Source organism: Galeopterus variegatus, unplaced genomic scaffold, assembly GCF_000696425.1.
Source record: "Galeopterus variegatus unplaced genomic scaffold, G_variegatus-3.0.2 Scaffold6572, whole genome shotgun sequence".
NCBI lineage: Eukaryota > Metazoa > Chordata > Mammalia > Dermoptera > Cynocephalidae > Galeopterus > Galeopterus variegatus.
In genome coordinates, this window is record NW_007732683.1 from 13,053 (window position 1) to 30,157 (window position 17,105).

Consider the following 17,105-nt stretch of genomic DNA (forward strand, 5'->3'; position numbering starts at 1 on the left):
TTAGGAAGTGGCTCTGTGTCTCCACCGTGAAACTTTCAAGGTGCGTTCAAACTCCTCTTCTCTGATTGATTTGGGACTGCGATACATTCGATCAGTCCTACTTTCTTAACTATTGATACTGCTGCCACCAGGGTGCAGTTTTTACTGGGTGCTCACCAGGATCTGGAGGTGGCACATCGGTCTTGGAGGGGCCCCATGAGTACTTTACGCACGTTTGGAGGGGAGACGCAGGAGGACAGGCAAGAAAAGAGCAATCCGAGTGGTAAAATAATGTTTTATTCCATGGATGAACCAGTGCCACATGCCACATCCCACTCCCCTCCAACCAGAGCTGGTGGCCAGAGCTGGCTTCCCTTTTCAGACCTAGTTGGCTTTGCGGTTGGTCAAGCTCACTGAAATAGCAAAAGCATGATCATGTCGTGTTCACATCGGTCCTGTTTGTCAGCGCGCTGATCCTTTCCACAAAGAGTGACGTATTCCCTTAAAAAAAAAATCCCACAATGGAGATTTTCCAATCCACCTAGTATAACTGACATTCAAAGCTCATGTGCATGAAACCAAAACCCCAAACACCAAATAGTGACATGGACACATCTCGTCTGCTGGCAGGACGTCAAGGACATTCCCAGCGGGAACAGAAGCTAGAGAAATCAGTACTGACATTCAGGTTGTCAACAAGCTCAAAAAGAAAGGACGGTAATTGATATATTTCAAACTAGCACTTTTAGAGAGTCCAGATCCGCCGAGCGTGTCAGCATGCAAGCTCAGCACAAGGTTGGCGCTGGCGGGGGCGGGCGGCAACTGCACAGGTGCCTGACGCACATGTCTTCCTCTATGTACAGCAAAATGGAATATACACTGGAACCCCGGCCGTGCACTTGTCAGAGCACATCTTGCAAGGCTAACGCAGAATGGCATTGACCTTACTGCTTGCAACAGGAGGGAACGGCACCATCCCCAGGACCCGAGGCAGATGCCGGCACGGTCCTGCACTTCCCATTGGGACTGTCGTGACCAGAGCACACTCAACAGACCTGGGGTGGAATCAATGCCGTGTCTGTCTATGTTTTTAAGCAAATGTCATGTGAAAAGACTTGACAGCTTGTTGAGGAGGACGAGGATGGTTTTAAGGACATATGTAAATGAGCACTGCAAATCTACAGCCAAACCCTGACGAAGCTTGGTGGGAACAGTTTTATTTACGTGTTTTCTTTTAGTGAGTGCTAGTGGATGCTTTCCCCGCTGCCCCCGCTGCCAGCATCTCGTAGCATCTCCACAAAGTCTGAAGACAACCTTGAGGAGAAGCAGCCGCTTCTGAGCTGTTTCTTTATCCAAAAAGTGCAAAGTCTACACACTGATGGAACAAAAGGAAAAGAAAGCAAAAGAAAAGCACAGCAGAACAATCCGGTGACTGGGAGACCATGGAGCGTAGGCTAAACCCAGAAGAACCCAAATGAACTCTGTAAGGTTAAGCACTGGCGTAGCTACAGTAATGCTTTATACAGAAAGAGTCTGTTTGCTTGGCGCAGCCGCTTGCAAGGCTGAACCTCCTAACTGCAGCCGGGAGCAAGCCGATATGTGCACACCGCACTGTCACGACAATTGTGCTCTAAGTGCTTCTGCTTTTCTTTCCAGGGCACTGTAATGAAGACAGGATGTCATGCTGTTCACGCACAGGGTGGGTCTTAATGCTACTGCTCGATAGCTCGAATGGAAGGGCTGGTTCCTTGTGGGCTCTGGCTGCCATCATCCTCCGCTGTGTTCCTGGGGGAGGGGCCATGGGACACGCCAGTCACTGTGGGGCAGGGGAGGCGATGCTGCTGACGTGGAGTGGTTCCAGGCTCTGCCGGGGTCATCAGTGTTGACCACCAGGGAGGGAGCTTGTTTCTGAAGCAGAGCTGCCCTCAGTATCTGAGACATGCTGTGGGGACACTAGCTCTTCCGCCCCGCCCCAGCCCTGGGGAGTGGGGAGAAGGAGGGGACAGTTCCTTGGTTGCATATTGTCATAGAAAGAGCCACGTTTGTGCTTAGAGATGACGTGTGGTCAGTCCTCCTCCTCGTCCTCTTTCGTCGTGACTGTCGGTAGTTTGTCCTGAATCTGGAAGCACTCCACGAAGAAGTTGACGATGGATTGGTACAGATGTTGTTGGAGGGCGGCGCTGCTGAAGTAATGGCTTTCGTCTGGGTATATCTGCAAAGAAGGCAGGGAGGAGTTACTCACCCATGGCCCACACTCCCAATGGGACAAGAGACGCACCTAAGAAAAGAAGCCTAGTGAAACCCAGGCACCATGCGGGTCGGAATTTTAGTTGACGGAATGCATTTCCTGACCATATCAGCTGTGACACTATGCCTTTTCCTCCTGGAAGCTCTACCTGGCTGTACGGGCTGGAAGGGGCCCCCTGCCAGTGTCCCGACCACCTCCGTCCCCAGGCATCTCGCCCCCACCACACTAAGTGTGCACGTGGCAAGAATTGGCTAATAAATTAGAAAACACGTCCTTACAGACTCTCTCCAGTCTAGATGGGCTTGTTTGAATCTGCAACCTGGACACATGCTCGGGGTCTGGAGGTGAGAGCCCAAGTCTGGGGGGTGTCAGGAGTTGGAAAAGCAATGGAAAGAATTCTTCGCCATCTGAATAACCCTCTGTGTCAATAATCCTGCCATCATGTGTCCACGGGGCCGCCCGCCCATGTGTGCAGCCTGGCTCGTGGCTCACTCACCGCCAGACTGTGGACAGGTAACTCTCCTGGGCCTTGGTTTCCCATTGTGTCAGGTGGGGATAATAATTGTAATGGAATCTAGCTCACGATTCATGAGAGTTAAAGGATATGATACCTGTAAAGGGCTTAGAACCTGGCCTGGAGCCCAGGGGGTGTTGGGATGCAGGCCTGTTGCTGCTGGGTCAGTGCTCGATGCTGGCAGGACAGTGCCCTGACTCTATTGCCACTGTACTGACACTGCTGGGGCTTAGCTGAGCCATGCCCCTTCCACAGTTGCCAGGGGTTCAAAGCTCACGTTCTTTCCATGATACCAGGCTGCTGCCTGCACTATGAATCTGCCTTCCTCTTATGTGTTCAGAGGGTGACATACACATTTATTTTAAAGTACTTATTAACAATGTCACTAGGCTATTATATGGTCGTTAAAACATCAAGTGGCACAAAAGGGGTGTCCAGTAGGAAGTCTGTCTCCTGCCTTAGCCCCATACCCGTGCTCTTATCTGGAGTTGGTCATGGCTACAAGTTCACTGAGTGTCTGTTAAGACGCCTGCTGTGTGGCACACAGGCACTGAGTGGCCCTGCGCATGGATGCGGTGGAGCCCGTGAGGCAGCTCAGTGCCTGGGTGGCAGAACACAGCGTGTCTCAGGGAGTGGCCCACATCAGCACCCACAAGGGTACTTTAAAAAGTTTGTGGAAAAATGGAGCTGAAAGATAATATGTGGAATTAATAATTCCATGAACTGTTTGAAGACCCCTCACATTGATTGATCTATGTTTTATCCACCACGGCCGCATCATTTGTATAAAGTGTACATGCCTTGGCAGCTACCAAGTTTACCATGCTCTGACCATTTTCCAGAAGGAAATTCAAATGTGATAAAACTCAGTCCTTCCGTCCTACTCATCAACACTTGGGTCAAGCTTCCTTCTTGCCGGAAGTGCTGGCTGACCAGCCCAGCCCGCAGGTGGCCCTCCACAGGCTGGCGACGCTGGGAGACAGAGGCAGGTGCCAGGGTGGGAGCCCTCCAGGGAGACGGGGTGCCTGCTGTTCTCATGGGGGAACCCTCCCATATACCTTGGGACCTGAGGAGATCATCAGGTCATACCTATTTCATCAAAGGAACCAGAGGGCAGGGAGGAAATGGGAGAAGTTTCTGGAAGCAGCCCTGTGCATTGCTGGCAGGAGCCTAGGTTTGGTGCTGCAGGGTCTGTACTCGATGCAGCAGGACAGGCATGGATTTGGTTGTCACCAGGGCAGCGCATTTCCACTGTGGCTCAGCCACAGATGTGTGGGGACATCCTGTCAGTGTTAGGGGTGTGGGGTGTTGTCCAGAGGAGGCTAGGGAGAGAAGGGGCAGGACTGGCCAGTGCTATGCTTGGCAACACGGGGGCAGTGGCCCCATCTCCCCAGGCCAGGAACAGCAGCAGCCCACTGGCTTGGCCCTGCATAGTGCCCGGGGGCAGGGTCGTTCTGAAGGGGTTTAAACGTGGCCTCAGTGCTGAGCGCGCTCTCACTAATTAGAAGAGTGGCATGCGCTCACGTGTGACCTCACGTGCAACCTCACGTGCCTGCCCCTCCCCGGCAGCGCTGCACAGAAGCATCTGCGGAAACGGGGTGTCCTGAACCCCCATCCGTTCTCCTCTGCAGAGAGGAATGTCTTGCTCCAAGTAGGAACCGGAGTAGACACGCGTACTGTACCTGCAAGCTGTAATTGGCCTTTCCTCTGATTAGTTGTGTAATGAGTTCTGCTGTGTGCTGGAAATGGATTTTCTCTGTTAAAAAAGAAAACAAGAGGACAGCGTTTGTCAAAACCGGTCACGCCATCGAGGAGCATGCTTTCAGCAGACGTGCGGTGAGTGGTGAATGAATGCCCCCATTCTCACCGTCCGCGGTTGCGTGGATGATCAGAAACTGCTGCTCCTCCAGCGCTGCCACCCGATGGGCAACTTTGGTCATCTGCTCGTGTGGGGGAAGGGGAGAGAGTTAGTGGGCCCTGCTGCAGGCAGCCAGGTGCTTTGACTGGAAGCCTGACTGGGAAGGTAAGGGGACTGCACCCGAAACATTAAGTTCTGGGGAAACGGGGATGCACGGCCAATCTCAGAGGCCTCAGTGTCCCCTTACAGGGACTCTTTAGGAAAAGGAGGGGGTGGAAGAGAAGAAGGGAGAGGAGGAAAGAGTTTTCTCCAACTGCAGGTAGCTTCAGGGGGCCACAGAGTTGTGACGGGGCCAGAGGGGTGGGAGAGAGGAATTCAGGGAAAAGGCTGATGGATTTCATCAAATTCCCCATTCCACGGAGTGGCGGTCGCGCCCAAGCATACCTCATATGCTCTGTTGTCCAGCCCGTGGAGGCCCAAGTACCTCTCGGAAAATGCAGAAGCTGGACAGAAGCAAAGAGAGGGAAGCAGGTCACGTCCCGGCCTCCAGGCCCCGTCGGTGCAGAGCGCCTGGACTCTGGGGGGCTTAGGGACTGGGCTGGGGGTGGGCGGGCTCACTTCCACTTCCACGGCAAATGTTTGCTTTTAAAAACACCACCTAAATCTCTTGGGTCTTTACATGGGTAATCAGATAGCACAGTAGTAGCAGTTCAACATGTCAGTGCTGGTGGTTGGGTTTTTATCAGTACAGCAACACCTGAGTTAAGCAAAACCTAATTTATCTGAATCCTAAATAAACAGATAACCACCTATTTCATTTCAACCTATAGGAAAGGAAACACGTAGTAAGAGAGCAAATTTCTATTAGGATTTATTGATATTTAAAAAAATCTATTATGTCCTGCTCAATCCCAAACCCTGGCTCCAGGTCCAGGTTCTGCAGTGAGGACCTGGGGTCTGCCAGCTGGCAAAAGAGAGACGAGAGGCTTTCACTCCAGATGCAGAAGTCACTGCAGGGCCCTGCCCGGACTCTGGGGACAAGGAGTAGGGGTGGCCCGGTGGCGACTGCAGCAGACCTCTCCCTCCGTGAGCACGCAAGCCTTCGCCTACTCCCACTCCTGCCAGCCCAGCCGCGGCTCCTGTTTGACTCCTGGTCTTGGATGTTGGGAATATGATATATTGGCATCAGAGGCTTGACCATGTTTACTCAAAACGAATGACTTGAGACCCGCCCCTCTACTTCTGAGGCTTCTGCCTATGAGGTTTCACCCTTAGCCATCAACCCCGAGTGGTTTATTACGGACTCGGGGTGCATGAACTTAGGGAGGCAGAGGGAGGGGGGTGCTGCAGGGAGGGTGGTGGGGGCAGGCTGTGGGGCGCGACCCTTGGTCTCCTCAAGGCCATTTACCGTAGAGTTTGAAGTCTGTTATTGGAGAGAGAGCAGAGCCGCAGGTGAAAATCTGACCTTGGTTTTCACTTTTCGCTGGGAGGATGTAAGTGGTCAGGTACCCACCGTAATCCTAGGAAAGCGCAAGAGAGAAAGAGGAGAGGCGGGGGGAGTGACGGTCAACACTTCACCACAAACCCAGCCCCAGACCCAGGAGGACCAGCAACTTAAGCAGCCATGGTCACGTGGTTTCTCTTTCTTTTTAAAAAAATTTTATCTTTTAAAATTGTTTAAGGGCACTACATGCCTGGCATGAACCTCTAGGACTGTGCCCAGCCTCCTGTCTGTCTCTGAACCAAGGAGAGAAGCCACTGGTCTCTCTGCCTGACCGTGCCACCTCCAGTAGGCAGGGATGTGGGGGTGGGAGGGCCTGGCATGTCCTATTCCTGGGACCACCCCACAGGGCACACCCTGGTCTCGAGTCACACTGCTCCCATCCAACGCTGGGCTCCAAGGTTTCGGGGATGATGATGTAAGAGATGTTCAAGCCTTTACCTGCAGTGGGGTCATGCGAGGCCTCCTCTGGAGGGCCTGGCCAAGTTGCTGTCTCATTAAAAAGACGGATTTGTGCAACCCCTCTGCGTTCTAGCCTTGTTGAGGTCAAGAGGCCACAGGGTTAGGCTGTCTAAGGAGAATGAGGGGCCGTGGACCGGGGTGATAATGGGTGGCCCTCCAGGCACCTAACTCCCTGTCCCAGGCCACAGTCTCCAATGCGGGCCATCAGATCGAAGTTTCCCTGGTTTGACAGTTCAGGGCATGAATGTCCCAACACCCTTCCTCTCACCTAAGTACATGTGGTAATTAATGTAGCTACTACACATGAAGATATCCAGAGACAGATTCCAGCTTCCCTTCTGTCCTGGGTACCGCACCAAGCTCTACTGCAGGCTTGGGGAAGACAAGTCATTAGGAAGCTAATAGAGCTTTTCCTTCCAGAGAATGAAGAAGGAAACATCGATAAATGAGCTGGTCAAATGAAAGCTCCCATGGCCAGAAATACTAAGCATCCAACATCTTACTCTTAGAAAAATTACTGCTCCCACACCACGAGACCAGAGACGTGCTCAGCAAATCAGGAGAGGTCTGGGCTGACACAGCTCCACGCTCTTGAACTGGCAGAAGACAGCACAGACTCACCTTCCCGAACACGGCGACCCGTGTCTTATCCACGTACTGCTCTTTGAGCATCGTCCTGCAAGGGCAAAGAGGAGAGAGGATTTTGTGCGTGTGGAGGTTGCTCCTTGTATCCTGGTGGCCTAGAGCTGTGGTTTCCAACCATATCAAGCATGAAAACCCTTTTATAAATAAAAAGTAATCTTAGCTTTTATTCTTTTCTTTTTCTTTTTTTGGCAGCTGGCTGGTAAAAAAGGGAATCCTAGAATTCTAATGTAATAGTTTATTGCTCCTTTTATTTAGTACATGGGCAGTATGTTCAAATTAAAAACTCCAGCACCCTTGCTATAACTCTGTAGACATCCAGGTACATAAAGCTTGCCTGTAGCATTTTTATTTTTTGGTGGCTGGCTGGTACGGGGATCTGAACCCTTGGCCTTGGTGTTATAACACCGTGCTCTAACCAACTGAGCTAACCGGCCAGCCCCTTTGGTATAAAGCTCACTGAGAAACATTAGTCCAGAGCAGCAGAGACCATTCTGGGAGACCCGGGCCCCTTTAAGTCCCTGCCCTTCTGTTGCTATTCACCCCTCCCTTGGAACCCTGTGACTCCTAATCACCCCATGTCCTGGGATGGTCCCCTGGGGTTTAGCAGGGATAAAAGGAGCCCTGGTTCCAAACCCAGGGCTTAGAATCCAGCCAGCTCTCACTCCACCTGCAGTACCCTTTGTTCCCAGTTCTTGGGAGGAGGTCCCAGTCTTACAAGACTTTGGCCACAGAATCATTCTTTTTTGAGCTTCCTGCCATAGCCCTGCCTAGGAAGTGACCAGCTCAGTGCTCCAGCTGACTTTGCCTGGTTCCTTTTCTCCCTCTTGCCAGGATCCCACCCACCCTTCCCACTGGGGTCCCTTGTGTCTCCCACAAAGTGTCTGGGAACTTTCTGGTTTCTGGACCCTAATCAGCAGCAGGAGACCTGCTACCTGCTGGCTTTCTAGATAGAAATTATTATCTACTAGATTTTATATTGAGCCAAACTACACTGTCAATATGGGAATAGAATAAAGGCATTTTTAGACATTTTCTAGACACGAAGGAATGAACAGATAAAAAGGAAGACATGTTCTGTTGTTCCTTAGCACATAACCTAGGGTGTGTGGGTGTCTGTGCACTCGTGTGTGTACATAGGATCCAAAAAGGAAGAGGGTGAAGGAAATCCCAAGTTGAGCCTGGAGACAACCTGTCCAAATGGACCAGAGAAGGGCAGAAGAATACCTCAATGCATAAAATTAGAGTCCATAGTGACTAGTATGTTTGAGCATTTGTAAAAAATACTAACTGGAATGAGGAAACACCTGGGAAATATGAGTACACAGAAACTGCCCCGAGTGAAAGACAAAGCAACACTTCTGGAAAAATTAACAGGTGCATAGAAAAACAGAGCATTATAGTACACCACCTGGCTGTGCAGTGAGCAATGTTTACATAGCAACCCTGCACCTCAGACTACTGGCTTAACTACACATTTTTTTTCCTTTTTGTCTTTTTTACTGACCGGCAACGGGTTTGCAACCCTCGGTGTTGCACCCGCACTGCGCTCAGCCAGTGAGCAGGAACCAGTCTCCACATGGGATCTGAACCCTCTGTGGGAGCGCCGCCGCGCTCTCAAGCAGTGCACTCTCCAGTGCACCACCGGGCCGGCCCTTAACTACACATTTTGATTTAACATCATTGGGAAGGTGAAGAGAAAGGGGTGGGTGGTGTACCAGAGAGCTAAATCGCCATCTTCTACAAAAGAGTCAGTAGATGATAAACTATGAGGTACATAACTGTATTCAGAGATACGGAGGCAAACACGACAAAACAGCTCATGGGGTTGAGAGTGGCTGCCTCTGGGGAGGACCGGGGAGGGCAGACAGCAGTGGCACAAAGAATTTATAGTTGGTGTTGAGCATTTGTTATGAGTTGGACTGTGGTTCCCCCCAAAAAGGACATTTTGAAGTCCTAATCCCCAATATATCAGAATGTGACCGTATTTGGAAATAGGGTCCCCTGCAGATGTAATTAGTTAAGTTAGAATGAGGTCATACTGGAGTAGGGTGGGGCCCTAATCCGACATGTCTGGTGTCCTTATGAGAGGAGGAGAGACACAGAGATCAGGGGAAATGCCACATGAAGACAGACCACTGGAGAGCTGCATCTACAAGCCCAGGGACGCCAAAGAGGGCAGGCCAGCCAGCACGCGGAAAGAGGCAGGGAGCTCCTCCCCTCGCAGGTTTCAGGGGCAGCCTGGCCCTGCCCACACCTTGGTTTTGCTGTTCCAGTCCTAGCGAACTAATATTTCTGCTTTTTCAAAATGTTACATGGGTGTTACAGGATAGCCTGGAAGACTTCAAGTAATATCTGGCAGGCTTGGAATTTGGAGGCGCACACCGCCCCCCCAAGTGCCGTATGGGCTGATGGACACTGCAGGCACATCTGCACATCTGCAAACAGTTGATACATTTCTCCCAGTTCCTGAATCTTCTCCTCAGGACCTCAATCCCAGATACACAGAAGTTCACCTGGGGACATCTGGGTGGAATGGTCCAGCACAGTCAGCTCCCTTCCCTCAGGATGGGCTAACCTGCTCACATGTGGATCCTGAGCCATGGCCAGATGTGCAGGCCACACTCGCTGGGCATCTAAGCAGGAGCCTGTGCAGACCAGACCATGGAGTGTGGGGTGAGCCAGCTGTACCTGGAAGGGCATGAGACCAGGGTCTTGGACTGCATTCCAATCTGTACAAAACCTCCTATTTTTATTTTCAGCCTTGCTGCTAATTCAGCAGGCAGCCTTGGGTCTCTGGCTCCCCTTCTTCTAATTATCGGTGACTCTTGCTTCCTGATCTAAAAGCCATAAATCTTGCTAATGGTTCTCATTTGTAAAGTACTCTGGAGTGTTCCAGGAATAGTTATTTTTTCCATTGTCAAATATTTTTATTATCTTGAAGCTATATTTTCACTAATCAATTGAGCAAATCCTGTGGGATGAGTTTTTCCTGGTGAACGGTAGAGCTCCAGGGACAGGAGACCCCATTTTCTCTGTGGGGTGCACTTTTTATTGCTGGGGATGGTCCAGGGCACAGCAAGGAGCGGAGAAGAACCAGTCAGGGCATCTCTCTCGAGGGTGGACGGAGTTCAGTTCCACGCCCAGGTTGTGGAGGGTTCAGAGGAAGGACCCCGAATGACACAGTTCCAGCCCGTGAGAAGTGTGCGTCTGTGGGCAGGGAGGACACCACCGTGGGACAGCAGAGACAAGGATCCCATGGCATGGTGTGCTGTCCACTCCATGGGCCACCCGGACAGCAGCCGCTGGAACAGCTGAGCCGCAAGCAGGGATGGAACGGTCACAAAAGCCTGGGCTGGGCTGGCGGGGACTGTGGATGTGGGAGGCCATGGAGAAGACCTCGGCAGTGATGATATCATTGTGTGTGGCATGGAGAGTTGGTGGGGACATCTGGGGACACAGGTGGCAGCACAGAGGTATGTGTCCGCAGGTTGTGGCTCTCTCTTCTCCCTTCAAGGGAACCAGTGGTAGGGCTGCAGGTGGTTGACGGCACCAGCTGCCACATCTCCCGACCTGCTACTGTGTCCTTGCTGCTGGGGCCTGGTCAGTGACAAACCTGTCAGGGGCTCAAAGGCCGGGCCACGTCCACTCAACCAGATCCTCCAGCGTGTCCTTGGCTCCCAGCTCATGACAGCCAGGCGGAGGCTCTCTCGCCGTGCTGCCATCTGGGCTTTTCTGACCAGTCTCCCCTTCCCTCTGCTGTCCTGCCATGGCAGCCTGATGGCGCTGCACCCCTACCACCCCATCCCCTGCACCCTCCACAGACACTTGTCCCCATGCGTATCTAATTCCATCTTGGCATCCACTTCTCGGGGTACCCAAGCTGACGCAGGTGTCACTGACACCACAGCCACTTTGGGCACCTTTGGAGTGGGGGAACCTTGCAGCGGCATTGTGAGCACTGCCGTGTGTCCCAGCAGTCACCGTCCACCCCCGGTCTCCCGAGGTGGACGCTTCCAGGTGCTCAACTCCTCCATCTCCGAATTTATTCACTCACCGATCTCGCCAGCTCTGCCTCGGGAACGTCTCCCAGTCGTTCTCCACCTCGCGGCGGTGTGGCCCCCCCCCGACCGCTGGCCACCCCTGGCCATGTCCTGCTGACGAGGAGCCGCGGGACAGCGGCCACAGTCGGCCACCGGTGACCTGCGCTGCCTCCCGACTCTGGCTGAGCTGTCCGTTGCTGGACCAGCTCTTCTTCTCTAGACCTTAGTTTCCCCATTTGTAATGATGGAATAATAGTGTCACCTCCTGGGGTTGTTTGTGGCAGTTGCCAGTTCACACCCAGGAAGTCCAGCGCGGTACCGGCCGTCAGCGGACACTCGCTCAATGCCCTTCACCCCTGCCTGCCGCCTGCCGCCCCTTCCTGTGGCCCGAGTGAGGCTCTGTGCCTGCGGGTGACGCTGGGAGTGGCCACGGGCTCACACGCCCTCAGCCAGGGCTCAGCCAACGGGGAGCGCAGTGCAGCGAGGCCCCTGGTCAGGGTGCGGGCTCTCCTGGCTCCAGCCTGCACAGCTCCTGGGTCTCCCCTGCCCATGAGGGAACGCCTTGTCTTCCTGAAAACTGTGGCTGTCACCGGCCCCAGGACACGACGCCAACCCCACCTGCTGATGCCTCTGTACACGCTCACTTACTCATGCTCCTCAAATCGCCAAATTTAAATGTTTTCTCCTAGGACTAGGGCCCATAAGCCCAGCTGCTTGCTGCCAGAACTAGGTTCTGAGACAAAGCTTACCTTGCAACCTCCTCGCTTAAAAGAACATCTTCTGGTCCACTGTTGCCTCTTGTCATGAAGGACTCCTGAATGTGATGTGGGAAGTGTCACAGCATCAGGTCCCCACCTACCCCCCAATTCACCTCCTGCCCCTCCATGGACCACCTACCACCCCCACCCATCTCCTGCGCCTCCACGGTCCACCTTCATCCTAAGTTTGAGTGTGCCACAAACGGGCTGTGCCTTTCTTTTATCTCGGGCCTTTGTTCACAATATTTTATCTGTTTGGAATGTGCATCTCTTATTTCTATCTGGCAAATCTTTATTAATTCTTCAAAGTGTTTCCCAAAGTCCCCCTCCTCCCAGAAGCCCTCCCAGGCAGGTTTTTTGGCTTCTGGAGCACTGTGCTCAGGTGCTAGTGTAGCTCTAATCTGTACTCAAATTACCCATCTACATGACTGTCCTCTTTTCTTACTTGGGGACTTTGCTTGTGTTAGCTGCTAATGGAAAGTGGCTCCCCGTGGGTTCCCAGATGGAAGGATTAGGTGGAGGCAGATGGGAGACCTGGAATGGGAGCCTGGGAGCTTTGGGAGTCAGCATGATAGGCTGGCCTCACGATTTCTACAATTCTGATAAAACTGGGCTATATCTGACTAATGAAATACAGACCCAGATCCTAAAGAAAGGTTAGTATGTTTTCTGTGGCTGGAAACATTTGGGTGTCAGTCCTTACGGAAGTCTATGTGTTTATGTGGCTAGAAGCTTTGCAATGGTTTATGCTGTCTTGTTCTTGCAAGCTTCAGTTGTTTAAGTGTTGATATTATTGACTGTTTTTCCAGAACAGGTTCTGCCTTGTTTTCAAACAGATGGCTGGGTCAATCCTTTATTTTTAGAAAATGACGCGAATGGAAAACAGCCTTTTGCGCTCTTTTTCCTGAGCTCTAAGGGGAACAGCTAGAAGAAGCCAAGTGCCCACACGTGAGCAGGCTGCTGGCGTGCCTGAAGGACACTGTGACCTTCCACCTGGGCCCTTGTTGGGTGGGAGGAACCCCATCCTCACTGGGAGGAGTGAGACCAGGTAGGGCAAGGAAAGAGTGGGGAGGACAGGAAAAAGCCACCAGCACGTGGACAAGGAGCAAAGGAGGAGCAGGGAGAGGCGAGGAGAGCCCCACACGGTTACCGGGTCCCACCCGCCCCCAGAGCCAGCTGGGGCCCCTTCGATTCCTGAGCACCTTCGGCGGCTGCAGGCAGCACCTGCGCTTTCTGCTTCCAGACAGAACCGCGCGCACTCTCAGCTGCCTTCCTTTCTACACTGGCTCTGAAACTCCACGGGATGGCAGACCTCAGGGTCGACTCATCCAGAGACCAACGATGTCACCAAAGACCCAGGGCTCTCCATCTCTCTGCTCGGCCAACCCCGATGGCCTGGTCCTCTGCAGCCCCTTCTCATGCTCACAGGTGCTGTTGGTAGCACCTGGCTGTGTGCATCTTCACTCACCTCCAGCAGGTAGGGGAGGGAACCACTTCCAGAAACTTCCAGAAAGGAAGGGATGAGCCTCTCCAGAAGCTGCCAGCAAACCCTGGCTTCCATCTCCCTGGCCCTCCCTGCTCGTTCCTGAACCCAGAACCCAGAACTCACATTGGTAAAGAAGTGCAGGAGTTCCCCTGAGACCGAGGGGCCTGTCCCATCTGGTGCGGGGCTGGCCTGCGCTCAGGGGAAGGCAGTGGAGAGCACGTGGTTCTCTCTGGAAGCAGGAAGAACAGGTGCTGCTGGGCGGGCGGCAGAAGGTGCTCAGGATGGAACGGGCCCAGCTGGCTCTGAGGGGCGGGTAGGACCTGGTAGTCGTGTGGGGCTCTCCTTGCCTCTCCCTTACTCCCTCCTCCTTTACTCCTTGTCCGTTTGCTGGTGGCTTTCTCCTGCCTTCCTGTTTTCAACGTGCATTTGGGATCGTGCGTCTGTGTGCGTGTGTGTGTGTTTACGTGTGCGTGCACGAGCATGTGTATGAGTGCATATGTGTAGTTGTGTGTGCGCATGCATGTGTGGTGTGCGTGCATGTGTGGTTGTGTGCATGTGCGTGTGCATGCGCGTGCGTGTGGGTATGTGCATGCATGTGTGCGTGCGTGCACCTGTGTGTGTACATGCACGCGCGTGTGTGTGTTGGTGGTGGTGCTGCCGCTGACTTCCAGACAAAAGCCCTGACAGATCCACCTCCCCTGACTAGCTGAGCCCTCAGAACTGTCTCCCTCTGTATCTCTGTCTGTCGCACACACAGGGCTCGGGAGACACCGCCTGCCTCTCTTCAACCAGCTCATCCCTCCGGAAGGAGAGGGGGCCGTTCACTCGCTTGCTGTTTTCCCCATTTAAGATTCATTTCCTGGGAGCCTACCATGTGCCATCCATCTTTTTAAAAATGAGAGAAAATGTCTTGACAAGTCACTAAAGTAAAATCCTTGAACGCGAAAGCCCACTGGCGTGGTGCCAGGTCCAGACGCCAGGCTCACACGAGCCCTTCAGTCCACACACCCGCGCTGAGCTGTGTTCCGCCCTGCCCTCCACGCACCGGGGCCAGCATCGTGCACCCCACGCGCCATGCAGACAGCCGTCGTCACTGCAGCCTCTGTCACAAGTGCTCTCTGTGCCGTCCAGCATTCCAGGCGGGCGAGCCGGGTGAGTGGTTCCCGCAACCTTGTGCAGAGGGGAAGTCATGCCCAGAGCCACGGTCCTCTGTGCTGCAAGCCTGTGAGAACTGTGTTTCCTCCCGGTGACCAGAAGGCCAGCTGTAGCCTGGCACAGGCTCCTGAAGTCTGTCTTCATTTCCAGGGAGACAATAAAATTCAATAAATGCTTTTGAACATCTGCCCTTGACGCTAGCCTCTTTCTGTTCTCCGTGGTCCTCGGCCGGTCTTGCTCACTCAACGGCTGTGACGTGGAGGAACCGTGAAGTGACACACACCCTTCTGCAGCAGGATGAGGTGCTCTGACCCAGCACCTGCACGTGCCCAGCACCCCTTTCTCGGTAGTGGGGCGGCCCGTTGGCGTGGACCGATTCCCACTCATACTCTCTGTCTGTCTGTCTTTCCTTCCCTACCTCCTCCCTCTCCCCCTTGTGACGAATGGTAAAGACATGTGTGGACACTGTGCAGGGCTGGTGACACAGCACAGAGAAGCCAGACAGACCCAGCTCACCATCGCCGCCTCTAGCACCTGTTTTAATCAACTCAACGAGCAACCCACGTGGCTACGGGAACCGGAACAGTCTCCGGAGAACGCCACTCACAGTTCCCTGGACACTGGCTTGTAATGGCCCGAAAAGTGCATGCCAACTGCGTGCTCGGACAAAAAGCGTTCATCTGAAGGGACCTCGGGGCGGCCCCCAGGGCAGAGCACGGCCCGGTCCCCTTCCTCCCTGGGGTGGGGAGGGATTGCTCACCGCACGGCCTCCACCTGGTCCTTCTCCTCCAGGGAGCCCAGCCTCCTCCTCACTTCGTGCAGGAGCTTGGTCCCCTGGAAGCCGCTGCCTCGGCCGTCGCACTTGACCACCACCGCTCCATGGCTGCTCACCATCACCGTCTCCCAGGTCACTTCGAACTTCTCAGCCACGCTCTGGCTCCCGGGGGTGCCGTCCCTGGAAGAGAAGGTCCCAGGCCTCAGTGGGCTGCACGGCGGGCAGCGGCCACGTCTGATGACCCCTTCCTGAGGGATTTTATCCTTTGCCCCGGCTGCCAGGTGCCCGGTGCCCCCCCCCAGGTCTGGCAGCCCAGGGCACCAGCAGGCACTGTCCATGTAGCACAGGGACGAAGAAAATGCGTGCTCAGAGCCCTGCACCACCAAACACACGGCACCGTCAAAGACAGTCATCAGAGGCGTTTACGATAACGTCCTCCCGGCTTCTCCTCTCAGGGTGCTTTCCCCGCGGCAAGACTCTGCCTGCCTTCCTGGGGTTCTAGCTGTCGCGGCTGCTCCTTACAGCCCCTGCCACGTGAATGACAGGAAGGTGTGGACTCCTTCTAGCCACATCCCTGGTCTGAAGAAGTGGTCTGTACTTTGGTTCAGGCAGAAGCAGCAGCACCCGCGCTGTCCCGGAGCCCCTCGTCCTCCGCATGCCCCCGGACAGCAAGGTGGCCTGTGCCCGCTGGGCAGTGGTGTGCGGAGCTCCCCATGGGCGACCCTGCCCCCGGCTAGTCCCTCCTCAGCAACTCCCCGCTTGCCGTGCTGGTGCCCAGGCTGGAGAATCTACACCAGCGAAATGGGTGATGCCACGCACAGGGCCGCCCTCAGTGAGGACTGGTGGTTAGACATTCGCGGGCACACGAGTGGGGATGGCAGAGGCGGTTGAGCTATGTTTCCCTTTGGTGGGGAAGGAGGGCAGGAGAGAGAGCTGGAGCGTGCAGGGTCACGCAGTCTCCCGCAGCAGCAGCAGCAGCGCCCTCTGAGCGGTGGCCGACACCTGCGCGGATCCCGCCTCCAAAGGGACCGCCACCGCCATCCGGCTCCCTGCCCAGGGCTGGGGGACAGCGGCGGGATGCGGCCCAGCAGTCCTGCAGCTGGGCCAACCTGGAAAGCATCAGCCCACGTCATGGTGTTGCTCGACGTGAAGCGAGCATCTGTTTTCTTTTGGATTTTTTTTTATATTAAGCAGGCACCATCTGTATGGTTCTTTTGGAGTCTTGGGGTCCCCAAATCTCCTTGCTGTCACATTTGAAGTCAGAACAAAAAACAGATAAGCAAAGACACTGCCTGCTAGGCCAGCTAAGCGGCAAGTTTGCACACTGTTAGCGTTTGGCAGGTCCTGTCAGAATTCAGGCTGCTACCACTGCCTTGGAGGGGAGTCGTTCTGTGAACTGAGAAACCTCTGGGACTTCTTTGAAGATCACTGAAGAGACCAGTGTACAGGGGGTGAAAGCTGGTTTTGAAATCATTAGCATCTTTGGGAAAGTGGTGAAAATGTGGGAGTAAGGAAGGAGAGTCAGTGTGAGGGACGTGTGTGTGCTGTGTGTCCGTTTGTGTGCATGTGTGTGGTGTGTGTGTGTATGTGTATTTGGGTGTGTGCATGTGTGTGTGTGGTGTGTGTAGGTGTGTTTGGGCGTGTGCATGTGTGTTTGGGTGTGTGTATGTGTTTGGGTGTACAA

At 53.9% G+C, this 17,105-nt stretch overlaps 1 protein-coding gene across 1 annotated transcript in view; it reads right to left on the reverse strand.

The window, feature by feature from the left end:
- Window positions 1-254: 254 nt before the first annotated feature.
- Window positions 255-17,105, reverse strand: part of DPP6 (dipeptidyl-peptidase 6) — a 102,566-nt gene continuing 85,715 nt past the window's right edge. Inside the window, exons 11-17 of the mRNA XM_008591025.1 lie at window positions 15,407-15,601; window positions 7,184-7,238; window positions 6,008-6,119; window positions 5,044-5,102; window positions 4,609-4,681; window positions 4,424-4,497; window positions 255-2,191 (exon numbers count right to left, since the gene is read on the reverse strand). Coding sequence (XP_008589247.1) covers window positions 2,045-2,191; window positions 4,424-4,497; window positions 4,609-4,681; window positions 5,044-5,102; window positions 6,008-6,119; window positions 7,184-7,238; window positions 15,407-15,601 — 715 coding nt within the window. The 3' untranslated portion in view covers window positions 255-2,044. The remainder of the gene's footprint in view (window positions 2,192-4,423; window positions 4,498-4,608; window positions 4,682-5,043; window positions 5,103-6,007; window positions 6,120-7,183; window positions 7,239-15,406; window positions 15,602-17,105) is intronic.